The 23,046-nt window shown below is 40.1% G+C and overlaps 1 protein-coding gene across 1 annotated transcript; it reads right to left on the bottom strand.

The window, feature by feature from the left end:
• Positions 1 to 1,872: 1,872 nt before the first annotated feature.
• On the bottom strand, positions 1,873 to 21,210 carry LOC118571563 (bile salt sulfotransferase-like). The gene is made up of 6 exons (XM_036170629.1): positions 21,078 to 21,210; positions 12,317 to 12,525; positions 6,916 to 7,042; positions 5,569 to 5,663; positions 3,182 to 3,365; positions 1,873 to 1,994 (listed from the first exon to the last, which is right to left on the bottom strand). The coding sequence occupies exons 1-6, from the start codon at positions 21,208 to 21,210 to the stop codon at positions 1,873 to 1,875; spliced, it is 870 nt and encodes a 289-aa protein (XP_036026522.1).
• Positions 21,211 to 23,046: the final 1,836 nt, after the last annotated feature.

The raw sequence follows: 23,046 nt of genomic DNA, 5'->3' as shown, positions 1-23,046 counted from the left end.
ACAACATGAACTGTATTAAAAAGTTGAGGCATGTTGAGAAACACTGAATATTTACATTATTTTTCTTTTAAGAAAATATTTATTATGTGAATATGTGTGTGCCAGGTGTGTGTTTGTGTACCATGTGTGCATAGAAGCCATTGGAAGTCAAGAGGCCATCAGATTGCTGGAACTATACTTACATTTGATTACAAGCTGCCATGTGAGAGGTAGGAATGGACCAGGGTCTTCTGCAAGAGCAGTGAGCACTCTTCATCTCTGAGCCATCTCTCAAGTCCGTAAATTTTTTTTTTCAAAAACTAGAAAAAATATTGTTACCAATTCAGTTGAGCTCTCCTAATAGAAATAACTAGTTTTTCCCACCCTAATAATTCAGCTTCAGTTTGACTCTGGTACACTTCATGCAATGTAGTTTTTTTTTCCTTAACCTAATGGGATTCCTACTCTTTAATTTTAAATTATTTGTGTGTGTGCACATGAGTGAAGTTGCCTGTGAGGCCACCAGAGGGCACTAGATCCCCTGGATCTGGATTCCAAGGCAGCTGTGAGGGTCTGGTGTGATGTGGGCAAGCTCCCATCTTCTGCAAGAGCCATGGTGCTCTCAACTGGTGAGCTGCCTTGGTAGCCCAACCTCTTTTGAGTTCTGACTAGAAAACTGTTGACCCTTTGTTCCTTATAACTATAGATTTAAAGCTCAGGCAAGCATACACCTCTCTCCACTGACCCCCTTTAATACAAATAAATTCATCACCACAGTTGTTTGAACATGACAATAAATTGATGTTTTATTATCAATACCTTACTTGCAATTAAGATTTGGAAACCAGGTACAGATATGTCTACTCTAGATGCAAGTTTTTAAAAATCATTTTGCTGTGAGTTTTGTGATATGAGCCACCTGGCAATTCAAAAGGATAGTATTCCAATCTTCATTCCATTCCTGTGATAAAACATTGAACAAAAGCTGCACGGAGACAGAAAGGTCATTTGACTTACAGGTCCATCAGCATGGGAAACTGAGGCAGGAACTAAGTAGAGACAGTGGGGTAATGATGCTTATTGGCTTACTCCCTGTGACTTGCTCAGATTGCTTTTTCTTATACAACCCAGAGCCACCTCACCAAGGATGGCACCACCTTCATTGGGCTGGGCCCTCCTACAGGCCAATGGGAGTATTTTTTCCATCAGATTTCCTGGTCCCAGATAACTAACTTACATCCAGATGACAAAAAAAAATAAAATAAAAAAAAATTTTAAAAAGCACAGATAGATTTTTTTTTAAGTTTGCTAGCTAAAACTCAGAGTCTTTGAAATGTTTACAGTCTTTTAACCAGACAGCCAGGCATTGGTGGTGTACACCTTTAATCCTAACACTCAGGAGGCAGAGGTAGGCAGATCTCTGAGTTTGAAGCCAGGATGTCTACTGCTGTGGATATCGCTCTGTGTAAATAAAATTCTGATTGGCCAGTGGCCAGGCAGGAAGTATAGGTGGGACAAGAGAGAAGAGAATTCTGGGAGGTGAAAGGCTGGGGTGGAGACACTGCCAGCCAGCCACTGCCATGGCAAGAAGGATGTAAGGTAATGGTAAGCCACAAGTCATGTGGCAAAGTATAGATTTATAGAAATGGGTTAATTTAAGATAGAAGAAGTAGATAACAAGAAGCCTGCCATGGACATACAGTTTCTAAACAATGTAAGTTTCTGGGTGTTTACTTGATTGGGTCTGAGCATCTATGGGCCTGGTGGGTAAGAGAGATTTATCCTGACTGTGGGCCAGGTAGGAAAAATCTAACTACAGTCTACAAAGCTAGTTCCATCACAGCCAAGACTACACTAAGAAACACTGTCTGGGAGTTGGGGGGGGGCAATAGATCAACAGCTTTTCGACCAGGGGAAGAGATCAGGATCCAGCCTCGACATCTTCTCCTGATAGACTCTGTCAAAGGCTTCACTTTGAGCCACAGTGAAGAGATTCTTCCAGTCACCACAGATGCCTGCCAATCAAACACAGAAGGAAAATCACCAGGAAAAATGAGTCCAAATCCCACTTGCACAGCCAAGCCTGTCACACTCCCACCTTAACTATCCAGTTAGCATTTTCTCTCAAGACCAAAATGAGTCATCCTACATTTTCTGCTTCGTACTAACTGCCAACTGTCAAAACTATGTTAGTACAAAAGGGACAGTGTTTGCGATGATTTGAGGCTGGTTGCTGTGAGCATCTGAAATGTCAGGTGGAAAAATCTAGTCTTGAAACTCTGAAGGAAAAACTGAAGGAGTTCTCATACCTGCACTTCAGTCCTGCCCACGATGTGGAAAAAAATAACAACCATGTGATAGAGCAACAGGTAACAAAGTGGACACCGAAAGTTCGTGTCCTTCAACTAGTTTTACAACAAAGTTTGTATTATAGTCAAGGGGATATTGTTACGGTTAAGTTGTACAATGCTATGATCAGAAAAATCTCCACTAGGGAAATGGATGTCTTCTACATCACTTTTCTCCATGTGGGATTTTTTTGTAATCCGTTTCCACTGAAATACACTAATAGTCCAGTACTCCCAATACTACTACTTTTGTAATCATCTATGAACCAACAAGTCCCACCACATTGGATCCCGGAACATCAGCAACATATTCTCTGCCTCTACAATTATTTTCTATTTTACGAATGTTACATAAATATATTGTGTGTACATTTATGGTGCCGGCTTTTGTCGCTCAGCATAAGGCCACTGGAATCCATCCAAGTTGCTGCATATCTGAATAGACTCTATTACTGATGAATAGCATTGTATCTGTCATGAAGACACATGGATGTGTGCATGGGTTATCTGTTGTAAACCCTCTGAATTGGACAGTCCTGTTCCTGTGACTACACCTCTGGTTTCTTACAGACTTGGACCATGTCACTGAGGCTGACTGTTCTAAGTGTATAGACAGGACTTGTCCATGGCACAGGCAGAGCCAGGAGGGCACAGGCACCTCTCACTCCTTCTCTGCTTACCCGTGGTTCTAAGGATTCTCAGGAATGGATTTGTGGGCAGCCACTCTTCTGGAAGAATATGATGGAATATAACATTAACTTCCAAGCATGTCTGTTTCCATGCCTCATGCTTCATGCACACATCAGAAACCTACCATTTCTACAATACAACCTGGACACTCTATCTTGTCTCACCCTTTCTCAGCAATGGTATATTGGAGACGGTGCCATCTTTGGAATTTCTTAGCATTATACTGTTGGACATCCTATTCTCTTTCATGACTGAAAAGGACAAGTTTTGAACAGCAGAATCAAGCTGTTCTGGAGTCAGATGTTTGCCCAGAAATTGACACACTTTTTGCATGCTGCCTCTGAGGTCCTGTGGGTGGAAAAGGAGTGATCAGGAGAGAGTGGATAAAAGCACTGATGGTAACATAGCCCTGGACTTCTCAAGAAGGGGAATGTCTCCTTATTATGTGACCTAAAATTTTGTTTCCCACATCCTACATCATATACATATTTATATATAATATATACTGATATCCATAACTATGATATATATATTTATAACTTGATAACATATTTATATTCTGTATATAAGTTGTATATGCTATATATACTATATAATATGAAAATATAAATTTATAATAAATACATGATATATATAAATTTATCATGTATAATGCAAATATATATATGGAACATGTACATACAGTGAACACCGAGGCCAGAAAAAGACAATGGATCCCTCTGAGTTGAAATTAGAGGTGGTTGGGAGCCACCATGTGGGTGCTAGGAATTGAACCCCCATCCACTGTAATGATCTTACTCTTAGCTACTCAGTCATCCCTCCAGCTCCAACTTTACCAATTTTCATACTCTGTCTTGTAAAGGGATAAAGGAGTCATGAAAAGAAAACCCATTCCTTCATCAAGTCTACCTGCCAGCCACCAGTTCAGAAAAAAGAATATGTGTGTGTGTTCGTCTGTGTGTCTGTGTGTATGTGTGTCTATGCATGTGTGTATGTGTGTGTGTTTATGTTATGTCTGTGTCTGTGTGTGCATCTGTGTGTGCGCATGTGTGTGTATGTGTTGCGTGTATGCGTAGATGTTCATGGAGGCCAGAAGAGCGTATCAGATTCCCCTGGAGCTATTGTTACAGGGAGTTGTGGGCTAACTGGCATGGGTTTGGGCGCCAAACTCAGGTCCTCTGGAAGAGCAGCAAATGCTCTCAACAGCTAAGCCAACCTCAAGCCCCTGGCTTTTCCTTATGAAAAACAAATCAATTTCAAGTATAGAAAATATAGGATTTCATTATGTCACTCTTTATACATATGTATCATTATACTGAACTCATGTTCACCTCATCACCCATCATGCTTTGCATCCACCTTACCCCTTCCTACTTTTCTTCTCCTTCACCTGAACAGTACATCCTCTGCTTCTCCCTGTGTGCCCCCCACTCAGCTAATCTAGATTTCATATAAAAATAGGTGAAATATTTCTTCAGTTCCTCCCCATTACACTCATCATTACCCTTGGTTACCAACTTTTCATTGGTAAATTTTGTTGGGAAAAAACAAGACTCATGAATCCAACTGGATGTAAAAGTGGAGGCAAAAATGAACAGACACTTTCTACAAAAACACTGTATACCAAAAAATGGGAATTACAGTGGTGACTGGATTAAATCAGTCAATAGAAGGGCATTTGAAAGAGAGAAAGAGTTGTATGAAAAACCACTACTCTTTGGAGTACTGGAATTGCTGTATATAATACATAGTTTACAATGGTGAGAATCCTATTGGCCAGTTCTTAGTTCTGACTTAGGACTCAAGCCTGAAACATTCTCTGAAAGTCTATATGAAAGGTTCTTGCCTAAGTTTTATGTCTAATGCTCTCTCTGATTGTTCCTGAGCCCCAATATGAAGCTATTCAGGTGCCTGCATCAAATGTGTTGATGTGGTCAGGTTGTCAGGGTGGGAGCCACTGTGACAACTTCCTTGTACTAATGTTGTTGAGCTTGAATCCAGAGCATGTGCCAGGCTAGAATCCAGGACAAAAGCCATCAGATTCTTGCCCTAAAACTGAAGGAACGTATAGACGAAGCACATGTCTTTAATAAGACATGGCTAAGACTTATCAACCACACATACCATGACATTCACTATTCTAGATATTTATCCAGCTTCTGGGTTTTGAGCATCATGGAAAGAAGCCAGACAGGAGCTTGAGGCAGGAAGTAAAGCAGAGCCCACAGAGGAATGCTGCTCACTGACTTGCTCCTCTGGCTTGCTCAGCTACCTTTCTTATACATCCCAAGCCCACCTGCCTATGGATATAGTACCCAGAGTGGCAAGGCTCCCCTACATTAATCATTAATTGACAAAATCCCCCCCACAGACATCCAGTAGAGGCATTTTCTCCATGGATAGCCTCTCTCACAAGTGTGTCAAGTTGACAACGATGCTAGCTATGACAGTCTCCCACTCATTTACTTGATTGTTTACTCTTAGGGAAATACAAAGGAAAGGGACAAAGGCAGATATGGGGGACGGAGGAAGCACAGTAAAAGGGAATTACCCTCTGTAGCGCCTCATAGGACATTAGTAGGAAGTTCTCTGTGTCTCTCCTGGTTATCCATCCAAGTGTGTGATCAAACCAGGATCCATAAGCCACTATGGAGATAGGGGAGGAAAAGGAAATCATTACTAAACTTTGTACCTCATGAATATTTATTCTTATTCCTGATTGGAGGATGGCATTTACCTTGTGGAAGGTAAAAGATATTAGGTTTCTACCTCTAGAGGTCTACAACACAATTATGACATTGAGAAAGCTCATGTGTTCTTTTAGAAGAAAAAAATATATATGCTTATTACCTACATATTTAAAAGGATTTTTTAAACCTTATTTCACGAGTATGAATGTTTGCTGATATGTATGTGTGTGCACCACACTGCTGCAGTGTTCTCAGAGACCAGAAGAGGGCATAGCATCTGTTGGAACTGGAATAACAGATGGTTTTAAGCCATCATGTGGGTGCAGACAACTGAATCTGGGTCCTCTGAAAAAGCAGAAAGAGTACTTAACCACTGAACCACATCTCCAGTCCTGCCTCTGTGAACCTCTAACTAGAAAGTATATAAAAAGAGCAGATTAAAATTCAAATACATGCAAGAACTATTTTATGAAGCAATTATAGATTTATTAAATAATACTTCATTGTGAGTAAAATACCAAGAACTGAGGAAATGACTTAGTTGGTAAAGGCACTTGACCCACAGCCTGATGATATGAGTTTTATCCCTGAAACCTGCATGATTGAAGGAGAGAACTGACTCCCACAAGTTGTCTTCAGACATCCACACATGCACAATGGCATGTGTGAAACCCCTTACACAAGCACACTAAATTAATGAATATAATATCTGAAAACATGCAATTAAAAAATATAAAAATAAAGGGTAGATGATCATTAATACCTATATAGTATATCATACAAGAATTGATTTGTCTAAGTAAAAAGATACATTAAATGAAAATCAGATTGCACCTGTTTTTCCATAAAATCCTTGACATCACACTGAGTAAAATTTGAAAACATTGGCTTTGTTATTTTAAGTTACATGCATATGTATATCTGTGTGTGGGTATTGCATACATGAATGCAGTGTCTGGGGATGCCAGAAGAGGGACATAGATCCCTGGATATTGAGTTACAAGCCCTTGAGAGAAACCTGGCATGGTTGCTGGGAACCAAACTTGGACATCTGTAAGAATAGTACACACTCTTAACAGCTGAACCATTCTTCTTGAGTAAATTTTAAACAATTGTGACCCACAGATTTAGCTTTTAAACATGGAACACAGATCTCTTGTCTTGCCTTGATTTCAAAATATAAAATTGGTGGTCCAGACTTCACTCACCGTCACCTTGGATAAATGCACGAAGATGCTCATCAAAAGTCTTTTGATTCTTCAAAGGGTGAAAATGTTTACTTATATGATAGTTAGATGTAACAACATCTCTTGGATTCCTGATGACATAGATAATCTAAAAGAGAGAGAGAAAGTTTATTAGAAATGTGTGTCTTTGCTGGGCAAGGGTGGCTCATGCCTTTAATCCCAGCACTTGAGAGCCAGAGCCAGGCGGATCTTTGTGACTTCGAGGCTAACCTGATCTACAGACTGAGATCCAGGAAAGGCTCAAAGCTACACAGAGAAACCCGGTGTCTAAAAACCAAAAAGATAAAAGAAAAAAGAAATGTGTGTCTTCATTTCAGCACTGAATATTTCCACACTTCCTGACCAAATTCTTTTTTTAATTGAATTATACATTTTATTTTTTTATAATTTAATTTAATTTTACACATCATCCTTGGGTTCCCCTGTCCTCCCCGACTCTCACCCCCATGCCTGCCCCCCAACCCACCTTGCCCCCAGCTCACCCCCATTCCCATCTCCTACAGGGAAAAGACTACCCTGGGGATTCAGCTCAACCTGGTAGATTCAGTCCAGGCAGGCCCAGTCCCCTCCACCCAGGCTGAGCAAAGTGTCCCTGCATGAAACCAAGATTGGAAAAAGCACAGGGACTAATAGCAAAACTAATGGAAACACATGAATTATGAACCAAAAGCTGAGGAGCCCCCAACTAGGTCAGGCCCTCTGGATAAGTGAGACAGTTGAATAGGTTGAACTGTTTGGGAGGCACACAGGCAGTGGGACCCAGACCTGTCCTTAGTGCATAAGCTGGCTGAACCAAACTCTTAATTAAGTCTCTACACAAAGCAACAACACACATGAGGAGGTCAAAGGAGGAGCTGCACCTTTTCCCTACATCTGTGACTCTCTCAATGTGAGGTTGCCTTCTCTTCCACCATTTCCTTAACTCTGAGATAGAGGATGCCAAGTTGATCTTCCATCTGAGAAAGTTTACACAGCTGCCACTGACATGCATGGTTCGCTGTTGTAAGAAAAGTTGAGGGGCTGCAGAAATGTCTCAGTGGTTAAAGCAGTGTTTCTCAAACTGGGGTCCCCTAACACTATCAAAGAACACAGATATTTATACTATGATTCACAACAGTAGCAAAATTATAATTATAACGTAGCAGTGAAACTAATCTAGTGGCTGGGGATCACCACAACCTAGGAACTGTATTAAAGGGACTCAGCACTGGAAATGTTGAGAACCACTGGCTTTAAATGTTTGCAGCATAAAAAAAAATGAAGATTGGAGTTTGGATCCTCAGAAACCCACATGTAATGGCTATACTCGGTTGTCAACTTTACTATATCTGGAATGAAGTACAATCCAGAAATGGAGGGCACACCGGTGTTATGGATCTTGAGGCAGGAAGACAACCTGCCTTTGATGCAGATTTTGAGGTGGGAAGGCACATACTGCCACCATGAGGACCAGCCTCCAGCAGGTCAGAGCTTCAACAGAATCCATAGAGTCCTCATACTAAGGCTTTTTAATCTGAGGGAGTAAGGAAAAGACACACACACTCTCTTGATAGTTTTCTTCTGCCTTTTTTCTTTATTCTTCTTCCGTATTCTTCCTCTACCTCTTTCCTGTTGTTTTCCTTCTCTCATTCTTGATATTTTTCTTTGAACTTATTTTTTTTTTAATCATACAGCTAATATACCCCACCAAAATCTTTCAAGCAATATAAAAATCACAATGTGGCTACATTCTATTTTTCAAGTGAATGAGTACAATGAATACAGGCTTTTGAAAAATGTTCCCATTTCCCCTACATGGTTAAACAGTTTACTTATTACAGATGAAAAACAAGTTGTTTCAAGAACCCACATATATTATCCAAGCAACTTGTTATAGATTAAAGCAGTGTAAGCAAAAGTAATTTTTCAGGCCAGTGCTTCCATTGGCAGGCTGCTTATTGCAGTTACAAAGAAAGGGTCAAACATTTTATTATTTACCTCAAAAGATAATCTTTGAAGTGTCACGAATTTAAAATTTTATATTTGAAAACGAATCAGTCAGCTCTATTTTAAATCCTCAGGGTGCATACCCATTCATCAACAGTTCTTCATATCAGGAAGCAGGGGACAGAAAAGGGGACAAGGATTTAAACACTGCCTTTGGTCACCAAACTGTCCAAGCAAGAAAGACACAAAAATTGTCTGCGTTGTTCATGTTTCCTGACCTTAAAGAGTTCCTCACTCAACTATGTGCCTTTCTAAAACTTCAGATTGTCTGCTTGGGTTTTCTAACCTCAAAGCTACATTAACAAAAACATCTTAGTCTAACTTTAAATTATTTTCAAGGCTTTGTTTCAGCTATGATGCACTCGGAAACCTGTGAACACATCTCCCAACATTAAGATTAAAGGAATTTAAACTAGCAGGGTGACTGGGACTCAGTTGTTTGCTTTTCTTTTTCAGTGAATTCTCAGCTCATGCTTTATTGCTGAAAACATACACATACAGGTGTTGTCTCAAACTCTCAAAACAGTTCCTTTTCCAAGAGTCAAATGTCTTCAAAACAACCAATGATGGCTAAATTAAGAAGCTGCCTTTTGTAGTGCTTCAAACATTCAGTGAAGCTCTTTTAACATCACCTTGTATACACCAAAGGCACAATCATTGACCTAAGCCACAGTCTATATGACTCCTCAATAGAAACTCACATGTTCTAGCAGTGTGACACTTTCTTGTTTCATTTTTTATCCTCTGCATCCTACAGAGGCAATGTTTTATCCTACCTTTACCTATGTTAATTTTTCCACTAAAATAACCTCTATCATAATACCTGACTATATTTATTAAAAACCCTCAATCATCAAAATCCTATTTAAACTAACACTAATATTGTATAAAATCATTGCTTCAGTTAAAAAGTACAGCTTAGGAGGAAGTCATCTTCATAATAATTCACAGGTAAAAATGTCCAGTAAAACAGGACATTTCCAAGAGATGATCATACTACATTAAGGGCAGTGTAGATCTCTCCACACCCATGTGGTGGGTATTGTGTTCCCTGAAATATTGTGTGTTCCCCGAAATATAAATATCTGGGGTCAGAGAGCAGACAGCCACTAGAACAAAGCCAAAAATGGTGGCTAGGAAATGGGAAGAGTAAGCCCTAACAGAAGTTGGGCGGTGGTGGTGCACACCTTTAATCCCAACACTTGGGAGGCAGAGCCAGGCAGACCTCTGAGTTCAAGACCACTTTAGAAACACCTAAGCATAGTGACCCATGCCTATAATCCCAGAAACCCAACCTTTAATCCCAGGGAGTGGGGGCAGAAAGAAAAATGTGTATAAGGCATGAGGACCAGGAACGAGAGGAGTAAAGCATGTAGTCACTTAAGCATTTGGTTAAGCATTTTGGCTGCAGAAGCATTCAGGCTTTGGAGCAACACAGTTCAGCTGAGATTCATGTGGAGGACTCAGAAGCTGCAGTCTGAGGAAACAAGACCATCTGAAGAACTGGTGGGGTGAGGTAGCTGTGACTTGTTCTGCTTCTCTGATCTTCCAGCATTCACCCTGATAACTGGCCTTGGGTTTGATTTTATTAACAAGTACCTTTAAGATTCAAGCTACACACCCACTCACACCATGCCAGATACCAGAGAAAAATGGCAGTGACAGACATGTAAAGACTCAGCAGTAGCAAGAAACATTCTAGGGCTGAAGCTCTTGGGGCCTTGCCTATCCAAGATTCATCCATCAGTGCCTTGCATGCTGATGGGCTGATCCCCTGAAGTCAATTGCTATCTGCTGTTCCTCTGACATGGCCAATAATAAACAGATCTTTAATCTGGGCCACATCTTCTGCCAGGAACCTATATATGGAAGGCTTCCTAAAATGGAAGAAGGAAAGCTTGCTTCTTCTTTGCCTGCTTGCCCTCACCTTGCCAACACATCCAATCCTTCACTGGCATTGGAGTCTATTTCTTCAGGATTCCAACATATACAAAAGACCAACTGAGACACCCAGACTCATGGGACTGAGCAGCTACTAGATTCTTGGACTTTCCATTCACCACTAGCCATCATTAGATTAGCAAGTCTACAGCCTGGAAGTCATTCCAATAAATATCTTTTTTATATATGGAGAGAGATTCATTCCAAAAGTTCTATGACTATAGAGAACCCTAATATACAATACAAATGCCATACAAGTGAGAAGCCTGCCTGGAATTCCATCCTCAGAAGGTAGAGACAGGAGATCTCCAGAGCATGCTGGTTACCAAGATGAATCATGCCAGTGAACTGTGTTTGATTGAGAGACCCTGCCTCAACAAGAATAGGTGGGAACTGGTGCAGTTGTTCACTGGGTAGAGGCACTTACCACCAAGCATGATGAGCTAGGCTAAATCTCTTGGACCCACACAGGGGAAAGTGGGCCATGCACCCACACCAACTCCACCCCCCACACTCACACCCACAGAGAGAGAGAACAAAGATTTCAAAACAATAAGGCAGAGGAGTGATTGAAAATGATTCTAGACCTCAATCTTGGCCTTCACACACACCCATCCACACATTCCCATGCCCAAACATATACACACCATTTATACACATGGAAAAGGAAAAGGAAAAATGCAAACTTGAAAGCTGACTTCTGATTTAGCAAGCATTCATAACATTAATCATTCATGAACCAGTTAATGAAGCACTGTGGGTTCATCTGTTTCCATACATGCGAATATTAGAAAGACGGGCACACAAGCCTTGGATACAACCATGAGTATGACAGTTTGTAAAAGAGAGTCCTCATGTGAGTTTGTCACAGATAGAAGCAGATGCAGAGATTCATAGCCAAACACCAGGCCAAGTTCAAGAAATCCAGTCAAAGAGAGAAAAGAGGGATTCTATGAGCAAGGACATCAAGATCATGATGGGGAAACATGCAGAGACTACCAAACCAAGATAGTGGGAACTCATAAATTTTAGATCAACAGCTATGGAGCCTCCATTGGACTAGGCTAGGCTCTCTGCATAGCAAGACTGTTGTGTAGCTTGATCCTCTTAGGAGGCCCCCTGGCAGTAGGATGAGAATCCATCCCTGGTGCATAAGCAGGCTTTTTGGAACCCACTATCAAAAATGAGACACCTCACACAGCCTTGAAGCAGGGTGAGAGCCTTAGATTAGCTTCAAACAAATGTACCCCTCCATGGGAGGCCTGACCTCTTGTGGAGGATATGGGAGGGTGTGACAGGTGGCCTGAGAGGGGGAGGGTGGAGGGGAAGGAGGAGTGAAGAGGGGGATATTTCAATGGTATGCAAAATGAATTAAATTTTTTCTTAATAAAATACAATATAAAAAATTTCATCACAGAGACCAGCATCCACTCACCTTAGCACTGGATGTGAAGTAAGACTTAGGAAACAGTTGTAAGGGAAGATGTGTACTCATGAGACGTGGTCCATCCTGGTCCAGCAATAGTTTCTGCCAATCTTTAGAATCAATCCCTGGACACCTGGCAGAATTTTTGACACTTTGGACCCAAGTAGGGTCCCCTTTGGAGACAATCAGACTGACCATTTCAATCATCCAGTGTGTTCCTGCTCATGGGAAAATAAGAACAATCAAATTAAGAAGGAAGCTGGTGTATTGATCCTAATAACCAGCAAAATAGACTTCAAACTAAAATTAATCAAAAGAGATCAAGAAGGACATTACATACTCATCACTGGAAAGATCCACCAAGATGAAGTTTCAATTCTGAATTTATGCCCCAAATACAAGGGTACCCACATATGTAAAAGAAACATTAAAAAGCTTAAATCACACATAAAACCCCACACTTTAACAGTAGGAGACTTCAACACCTGACTCACACCACTGTACAGATCTACCAGATTGAAACTTAACAGAGAAATAAAGGTGTTAACTGATGTTATGACTCAAATAGACTTAATAGATGTCTACAGAACATTCCATCCTAACAAAAAACAATATACCTTCTTCTCAGCACCCCATGGCACTTTTTCTAAAATCAACAACATACTCGGCCACAGTGCAAATCTCAACAGACACTAAAGAATTGGAATAACCTTCAATGTTCTATCAGGCCATCACAGTTTAAAGTTAGATTTCAACAACAACATAAATTACAAAAAGCATACAATGTCATGGACTCTTAATAATACTCATCTGAATCGCCAAAGTGACAAGAAGAAATAAAGAAAGAAATTAAAGACTTCCTAGAGATCAATGAAAATGAATATACCACATACACAAACTTATGGGACACTATGAAAGCAGTGCTAAGAGGAAAATTCAAAGCATTAAATGTCCACATAAAAAAGTTGGAGAAATCTCACACTATTGACTTAACAGCACACCTGAGAGCTCTAGAACAAAAAGAAGCAAACTCACACAAGAGGAATAGATGCCAGGAAATATACAAATTGAGCACTGAAATAATAAAATAGAAACAAAGACAAAAATACAAATAATCGATGAAACAAAGAGTTGGTTCTTTGAGAAAATCAACAAGATAGACAAACTCATATCCAAACTAATCAAAAGGCATTGAGAGAGCATCCAAACTAGCAAAATCAGAAATGAAAAAGGAGACATAACAATGAAAATTGAGGAAATCCAGAAAACCATCAGGTCATACTTCAAAAACCTGTACTCCACAAAACTGGAAAATGTAAAAGAAATGAATAATTTTCTGGATAGGTACCACAAACCTAAGTTAAATCAGGATTTAAATAGACCTATAACCCTAAGGAAATAGAAACAGTCATTAAAAGTCTCCTCCACCCAAAAAAAAAAAAAAAAACCCACTAAAGACCAGATGGTTTCAACACAGAATTCTACAAGATCTTCAAAGGAGAGATAATACAAATAATCTTTAAATTTTCCACACAATGTTTATAAGGATGTTACCAAACTCCTTCTATGAGGCTACAGTTACCCTGATTCCCAAGCCAAACAAAGATGCAACAACAAAAAAGAGAACTATAGACCAATCTCCCTCATGAACATTGATGCAAAAAATACTCAATAAAATACTGGAAAAAAGAGTCAAAGAACATATCAAAACAATTATCCACCATGATCAAGTAGGCTTCATCCCAGTGATGCAAAAGTGGTTCAACATACAGAAAGTCTGTCAATGTAATACACCATATAAACAACCTGGAAGAAAAAAAAAACACATGACCATCTCACTAGATGCTGAAAAGGCATTTGACAAAATCCAACACCCCCTCATGATAAAAGTCTTGGAGAGATTAGGAATACAAGGAACAGACCTAAATATAATAAAGGCAACTTACATCAAGCCAACAACCAACATCTAAGTAAATGGAGAGAAACACAAAGTGGTTCCACTAGCATCAAGAACAAGACAAGGCTGCCCACTCCTCTATATTTATTCAACATAGTACTTAAAGTCCTAGCCAGAGAAATAAGACAACAAAAGGAGATCAAGGGGATACAAATTTGAAAGGAAGAAGACAAATTTTCACTATTTGAAGATGACATGATAGTATACATAAGTGACCCCAAAAATTAAACCAAGGAACTCCTACAACTTATAAACACCTTCAGTAATGTAGCAGGATACAAGAAACTCAAAAAAAAATCAGTAGCCCTCCTATATAGAAATCAAAAATGGGCTAAGAAAGAAATCAGAGATACATCACTCTTTACAATAGCCACAAATGATATAAAATCCCTTGTGGTTATGCTAACTAAGCAAGCAAAGGACCTGTATGACAAGAACATTAAGTCCCTAAAGAAAGAAATTGAAGATATCAAAAAATGGAAACATCTCCCATGCTCATGGATAGGTAGGATTAACATAGTGAAAATGACAATCTTACCTAAAGGCATCTACAGATTCAATGTAATCCCAATCGCAATCCCAACACAATTCTTCACAGACCTGGAAAGAACAATACTCAACAAAAAACCCAGAATAGCCAAAGGAAACCTGTACAATAAAACAACATCTGGAGACATCATGATCCCTGACTTCAAGCTCTCCTATAGAGCTACAGTAATAAAAAACAGCTTGGTACAGTAATAAAAACCAACATGTGCACAAATGGACCAAACTGAAGACCCTGGCATTAATACACACACCTATGAACATATGATTTTCAACAAAGAAGCCAAAACTGTACAATGGAAAAAAGAAAGCATCTTCAACAAATGGTGCTGGCATAAGTGGATGTCAACATATAGAAAACTGCAAAAATATCAATATCTGTCACCATGCACAAAACGTAAGTTCAAGTGGATCAAAGACCTCAACATAAATCCAATTACTCTGAACCTGATAGAAGGGAAAGTAGGAAGTAGTCTTGAACGCATTGGACCAGAGATCACTTCCTAAATATAACACTAGTAGCACAGACACTGAGAGAAACAATTAATAAATGGAACCTCTTGAAACTGAGTAACTTTTGTAGGGCAAAGCACATGGTCAACAAGACAAAACAACAGACTACAGAATGGGAAAATATCTTCACCAACCCCACATCTTACAAAGGGCTGATATCCAGAATATATAAAGAAGCCAAGAAATTAGACATCAAAATAACCAACAGTCCAATTAAAAAATGGGCTATAGAGCTAATGAGAGAATTCTTAACAGAAGAAGCTCAAATGGCTGAAAGACACTTAAGGAATTGCTCAGCATCCTTAATCATCAGGGAAATGCAAATCATACCAACACTGAGATACACTCTTACAACTGTCAGACTGGCTAAGATCAAATACACTGAAGACAGCTTATGTTGGAGAGGATGTGTAGTAAGGGGAACACTTCTCCACTGTTGGTGGGAATGCAAACTTGTACAGCCACTTTGGTAATCAATATGGTGCTTTCTTAGAAAATTGGAAATCAATCTTCCTCAAGACCCAGCTATATTGGGCATATACCCAGTGAATGCTCAATCATACCACAAAGACACATGCTCATCAATGTTCATAGCAGCATTGTTTGTAATAGCCAGAACCCAGAAACAACCTAGATGTCCTTCAACTGAAGAGTGGATAAATAAAATGTGCATATACACAATGGAGTTCTACTCAGCAGTGAAACACAATGACATCATGAGGTTTGGAGGCAAATGGATGGGTATAGAAAAAATCATCCTGAGTGAGGTAACTCAGACTCAGAAAGACAAACATGGTATGTCCTCACTAATAAGTGGATACTAGATGTAAAGCAAAGGATAACCAGACTGCAACTCACAACTCCAGGAAGACTACCTTGTAAAGAGGACCCGAAGAAAGACAGGGAATGCCCAATGTCAGAGAAATGGATGAGACTACATGAGCAAAATGGATGTGAGGGGGCATAATGGAGGGCAAGGTTCGGGGTTGGGGGAAGAGAGCTTAGTAAAGCAGGAGGTCCCAGCTGGTTCAGGAACAGAGTGGGAAAACAAGGAAAGAGATACCATGATAAATGAAGACCCCATGGGAATAGGAAAAAGCAGAGTGCTATAGAGGTCCCCAGAAATCCACAAGATAACTACACAATAGACTACTGGCAATACTCAGAGAAAGCCCAAGCTGACCTACTCTGGTGAATGGATGGCTGGACCCTAACTGTCATGATAGAAGTCTCATCCAGTGACTGGTGGACGCAGATGCCAAGCCCAGGTGGAGCTCCAGGAGTCCAATCAGCAAGAGAGAGGAGGAATTATATAAGCAAGAGATATTGAGACCATGATTGGAAAAAGCACAGGGACAAATAGCTAAACTAGTGGAAACACATGAACTGTGAACTAATAGCTGAGAACCAGCCAAGGAACTGGATTAGGCCCTCTCAGTAAGTGAGACAGTTGATTAGATTCAACTATTTAGGAGGTTCCCAGGCAGTGGGACCAGGCCCTTTTCTTGGTGTATGAGCTGGCTTTTTGGAACTTAGGACCTGTGATGAGACATTTTGCTCAGCCTTGGCATAGGGAGGAGGGGACTGGACCTGCCTCAACTGAATCTACCAGGCTGGACTGAATCTCCAGGGGATACTTTGCCTTGGTGGAGGTGGGAATGGGAGGTGAATTGGCAGGTAAAGCATGGGGTGGGAGGAGGGAGGACAGGGGAATCTGTGGCTGATATGTAAAATTAAATTAATTATGAAATAAAAATATTTTAAAATTACATTATAATATTAAAGAAAATGTTTTATATATGAATGATGAAGGTATTTTTATTTGCTTTTTATTCTTAGGTTTCACTTTTATGTTTTCTGCTTGGATACAAGCCAGCAGACTTGCATGTGGATTCTTTGTACTTTTTAATTCTGGTTAATCCTTTCTCCATTCCTGAACTCCCATCTACCCTTATATCTCTAATTCTCATATCATCCTTGTTTAAAACTTTTCATCCTTCTCTACTTTCCTTTCGCTTATGTTCTATTATGCCCTCAAGATTTAACCCACCATCACCACTGCTGGTTATTTATATGCTTGTTTGTTTGTTTGCTTGTTTATTTGTTTGTTGTTTGTGTCAATGTGACATAAGCTAGAGTCATCTGGGAAAGGGAACCTCATTTGAGAAAATGCCACCATCAAATTGGTCTGTAGGGAACCTGTGGAGCACAGTCTTGATTAATGATTGATTTGGAGGAACCAGCCAACTGTGGGTAGTACCACCCTGGGCCAGTGGTACTAGAATATAAGAAAGGAAAGCAGGCTGAGTTGACCAGGAGGAGAAAGCCAGTGAGCATCACCCTTTGATGATCTGTGCTTTAGTTCCTGCCTCCAGGTTCCTACCCTGTTTGAGTTCCTGCCTTGGCTCCCAAAGTCAAGGACTTACACTGGAGTTACAGATGGTTGTGAGCCACCATATGTAGATGCTGAGCCCAGGTCTCTAGAAGAGCAGAAAGTTCTCTTAACAATGTAGCCATCTCTCCAGCCCTACCCTTCATTAGCTCTTATTTTCTCCACTCACATTAAATTTAACATAAATATTAAAGGATATATAAATACTGTGACAGAATCTAATATTGATATTGCACAATATTATATTGTTTTAAACCTATCTATCTCTTCAGTTGGATATCATATCCACATGTTAACTCTCGTGAACATGACTTTTTCTAGGTATTTTTGAAACCAAAAAAAGACTACTATGAGTGGCATACCACATCATCTCATCTATCAAATTATAGCTTTTTATAGATTTGTCAAACTTTCTTCTACTTACCTATTTTCCCCAAGTCTCTGTGTCTATCTAATCAAATCTGAACAGTATAACAAAATTCAACAGATATGTTTGGCTTATTGGTAATGAGGACACAAGCAGTCTGATTGCTCTCCTACTATCCCACCTCGTACAGGCTTATATGGAGTACCATAGACTTACCAGGGCTTCATGAAGACATTAGCAGAATAAAAGGAGATGAGTCTTGTATCTTAGATGACTGCATGTGTCTTAGATGACAGTCATCCCTCCTGACCCATCCTCTGATTCTGCCTTGTGATAGGATAAACTACATTAATTTCATTTTAACCTCAATATTATTTTATGTGTCTATTTGCCACAACTTGATTGGATACTGTGATCCTTACAACTCTCAACTTGACAGAGCCTAGAAGTACTTGGGGAGAATCTTTGGGTTATTGTTTGTTTTTGTGTTGGAAAAACACTAGTTTCTTTGGAGACATTCACCTCTACTTATTCTCACATCTGCATGTAAGTGCACCAGGAAAGAAAGAAAGTGTATCACTTGAAAATGGACCTTTCTGTTAGTAGTAAAGCATGCACTTCTGGCAAATGAAAAGATGCTCATAATACTGAATTTCAGAAATAAGCTATTGATGTTACTTCTTGCTTTATAGGGGGAAAAGAGCAAGCTGTCTAAAAAGTCAAGTTAAAGTATTTTAATCAATTGTTTTAAAACCAAAAATACCTGGTATTACTCCAAGCCCTTTCATTTGTTAACTTCAAGAGGCCAAGCAAGATACTTATCTTCTCCAGAGCCCATTTTCTTCTAAATGAATCATAACGCTTGCCAAATTTTTCATCCCTGTTTCTCTTACCCATCTCGCAAACACTTTTTTTTTAAGTGCTGGGATACTTTCATGTAGATGAAAGTGAGATGAAAGAGGTGGAAATATCATTTTACAGGACAGGATTGACAAGGTCATGAGCTTTGCTTTAGACGTACTGACTATAAGATGTTCTGAAAGTTATCCCAGTGGAGAGAGGGGTATAGAGCTTTGCTTAAAGCCCCAGAATTTACCTCAGCACCAGTCAGCCTGTCTTCTTGATACTGTTCTTGATGCTTTTTGGTTTCATGAACTCACTTCAAGTTTTCTCATCCCTTCAGGGAGAGTCTTAATGAGAAATTATCTAGATCATGTTGGTCTGAGGGGGCATTGTCTTGGTTGTTAATTAACATAGGAAGACTCAGCCCACTTTGGGCAACACCATTCCCTAGACAGGAGTTCCTGAGCTATATGAGACAAGAGAAGGCAGACAGAAAGTTGCAGTCATTTCTATGAGGACCATAGATGTGTTGTGACTAGCTTGCTGGCTTTTCAGTCTTCAATTCCTCTCAATGATGGATTGAAACCTGTAACTCTAAACGTTAATAAACTCTTTTCTCTCCAAAGTTGTGTCTTGTCAGGGTATTTCTAGAAAAGACACTAACTCTTGAAGAGCAAATAATTATTGTCTGAAAATAAGGTGACATGAATGAGAAAGTGTGTTCATGTTCACAAACCTGAAAATGGCAGAGATAACTGGAAATCAAGCAGTGCTCAAGTCTCGTCCATCTCAGTGTCTGACAATTAGTGAGCCCTGAGTCAACCTCATCTTCTGCCCATTCTCAATATTTCCCATCCCCAGGATGAGAGAGAAGGTCGGGGTTTTTTGAGAGAACCCCGAGATTTAGAAACTGACAAGAGCAAATGGAAATCTGCCAGAGGTACCTATACCTGGGAGACACAGTCATAAAATCTGATGGGCTGATCTAATTATTAATGACAGGATAGTGATATGCACTGCCTTTTCAGTTACACAGTTACTTGATGGAGGGATCTGTGCCGCAGGACCATGTTAGCTAGATAAGTAAGAATATAGTGTGGGAGATGACAGATATACAGATAAATTGGTACATAGATAGATAGATAGATAGATAGATAGATAGATAGATAGATAGATAGATAGATAGGTAGAAGATAGTAGATAGATAGATAGATAGATAGATAGATAGGATGAATGGATTTAGAATAGAGTCTATCTCCAAGTTTCCTAGCATACAACTCCTAATATTATGTAATCTCTGAATTAGTAGAGGTTTTCTGTGCATAAAAAAGTGGCCATGCCCCATAAATAGGCCAAGGATATAAGCTGGTCATCTGTATCCCTGCAACAGAATTAGAGGGTTGGGATTTTTCAGCCCCTCTCCCTAACCTGGACACAAAGGAGGCAGGCCAAGGGTTTAGTTGATCATAAATAGTATTTGTTTTAAGCTATATGTTTTTATTTTTTATTCTTTTATAATTTCCAATATATAATTTACTTTGACCAATATTTTCATCAATCATCCCTATTTATGCCTCCTAAGATCCCCAAAGGACAGAGTTTAGGGAACTGATGTGTTGAAAATTTCATAAGCATTTTTGATGGAAATATAAAATGGTGCAACTGACATGGGGAAAAAAGTATACAGATTTTGGTGACTTGGATGGCAATGGTGCCCATGGGCTCATATGTTTGAATGCTTGATCTCTAGTTAGTGGAGCTGTTTAGGAGAATTAGAAAGCATGTTTTTGTTGGAGGAGATGTGGGCCTTTTTGGAGGAAGTGACACTGGGGATGGGCTTTGAGATTTCAAAAGCCCACCCAAGGCCAGTCCCTCCTTCTCTCTCTCTTAAATTTGTGAATCAGATATCACCTCTCAGCTACTGCTACACTGCCATGTCTGCTGGTCTGCCACCATGCCCCTAGCATGATAATTATGTCCTCTAAAACTTTAAGTAATACCCCAAATAAATATCTTCCTTTATAGTTGCCATAGCCATAGTGTCTATTCATAGCAATAGAACAGTAACTAAGGCATAGGTTAACTACCCCCCAAGTTACACACACACACACACACACACACACACACACACACACAAACACATTTTTCTTACCTGATCTAGGGTAGCTCACTATGATGACATCATCATCTTTCACCAAAAAGTTCTGAGCAAAAGACAGAGACTCCACACTATGGAAGCCAGACAGCATCTGGATCCCCTCAAACAAGAAGTAATTGTCAGTCATCTTGACACAGTTGTGGACATCCGTGAGGCTGCCCAAGTGGCCTGGCTCAGTCAAGTGTTGAATGGAAATGGCCCATATATGCTCCAGAGGAGGCTGCTAAGAGCCCACCTGTCAAAGCAGATCAATGCATAGTCCTCTAGAGTTACCAGAAGAACAGAACTTATACTGGTGTGAGAATTAAGATGAGTGGGATTGTGCAGAATGACATAATTAAATATGACAAACCTTTCAAAGTTTTCAAGCAGTGTTGCAGTGATCTTTCTGGAATAAGCAAGCACTCCAGCAGTAATGAGAGTGGAACAGAGTAGTGTCACTGGTGGATTGAAGCTGGGATATCTCCTGAAAGGTTTGGGTCCCAAGTCCAGTTTGCATTCCCATTTTATACTCTAAAATGACAAGCTGAGTCAGTCAAGCAAGCAAGATTTTACAGAAGCTATGTGGCAATTAGTAGGTCATTAAGGGCAATGACCCATTTTTTTCAGTTACATTTTGGGGTCATTTTGTTCTATTTGAAGTTATTCTGGGAAAGTAGGCCATACAAATAGAGTTTTTAAGTAACCAACAAAATAAGCCACTAGATCAAAATCTAATAGTTGGTCTTTGCTACCTCATTCCACTTCATTCCCTCCTCTTTACTTTCATAACACCTATGAATCTTTCTGAAGAAGTGGAGTGATACCACCTGCTCTGTCACCTGCAGCTTGACTGTTTTTGCTCTAGTTCTGATGACCCTGGACAGGGTGTCTAAGATTATGGTCCTAACAGAAGTCCTGCTTTGGTCATCATAAGAGGCTCCATTAGCAGAGCCAGCCAGGGTCCCCATGAAGTTCCTATTGCTCTTCATGGCCTCTCAACTTTACATCTAGCCTTCTTTGTCTATAACTCTTCTGTATTTTATCATACTATTTCTGACTGAGCAGCAGTCAGAAAACATGGTGTTCTTCATTTAAAACCATGCATATGCCTCTCTTTTCAGCAGTAATCAAGTCCTCTGTGGTTTGGGAGGAACATTGCTGCCAATGAATCAATCTGATTCTGAAGAGTGACTATACTTTCTTGAACAATAGGTTCCCCCCAAATTGTTCTCTTGTCCTCTAGCCATGTGTCCATAGGCTGTCACTGGCTGGGGCCATCTCCAAAAGGAATTATAGTCTGTTTTATTGGTGCAGGCAGTTCCATCACAGAATGATGAGGTCTGAGGGATGATCCGTGACTGGCATATTCTCAAGTAGCACTACCTGAAATACATACAACAGAGCCCCTCTAGGGGGCGCCAAGTTATACTGATGGCTGTCCAGGAATTGTTGCTGCCCTGGGACATGGCTTTTCTCCAGACTAATTTATGTGACAGGGTCAGAGATGTTGAGTGGGAATAGCATAGGTGCGCATCCACAGATTCAGAAAGACATCAGGAGGCAGAGTGGGAGCTGAGCCATTGCCCCCATTCTGAAGTCGTTTTGAGATGGCCAGTTTCACAGAAGCTGGGCTGGGTTGGCACTCGTGGTCCACTCCTGGTTCGGGTCTACAGCAACTTTGACTTGCAAGTACGGTGTATCCACAGCTTGATACCAGCAGCTTTAAACGCTAAGGGAGTGCTGAGGACTGGGCAATTTTTGGGCAGTGTCAGCCAAGTTTTTCAAGAACTGCTAGAGGTGGGTGTGTCTGTACTCTCGGAGGTCCCCTGGGGTGTTTGGGAGCAGTGCAGGTGGGTGGCCAGACACGATCTCAAAAGGAGCCTAACTACATTTGCAGGCCATGCGATACACCCTAAACAGTAAAAGTGGCCCAATTTCTGCCCAAGGGAGTTGTCTTTCTTGGTAATGTTTGATCAGTGTC

Source organism: Onychomys torridus, chromosome 1 (assembly GCF_903995425.1).
Source record: "Onychomys torridus chromosome 1, mOncTor1.1, whole genome shotgun sequence".
NCBI classification, from domain to species: Eukaryota; Metazoa; Chordata; class Mammalia; order Rodentia; family Cricetidae; genus Onychomys; species Onychomys torridus.
The sequence above is the reverse complement of the archived record's forward strand: the minus strand, read 5'-3'. Positions and strand labels throughout refer to the sequence as shown.

Coding starts and splice junctions, on each gene's coding strand:
- LOC118571563 (XM_036170629.1), bottom strand. CDS start 21,210: ATGACTGACAATTACTTCTTGTTTGAGGGGATCCAGATGCTGTCTGGC. Junction 7,043..12,316: donor ACTTCACATCCAGTGCTAAG/GTGAGTGGATGC, acceptor TCTCTCTTTTAG/ATTATCTATGTCATCAGGAA. Junction 3,366..5,568: donor CCTATGAGGCGCTACAGAGG/GTAATTCCCTTT, acceptor TTCCACCCACAG/GACCTCAGAGGCAGCATGCA.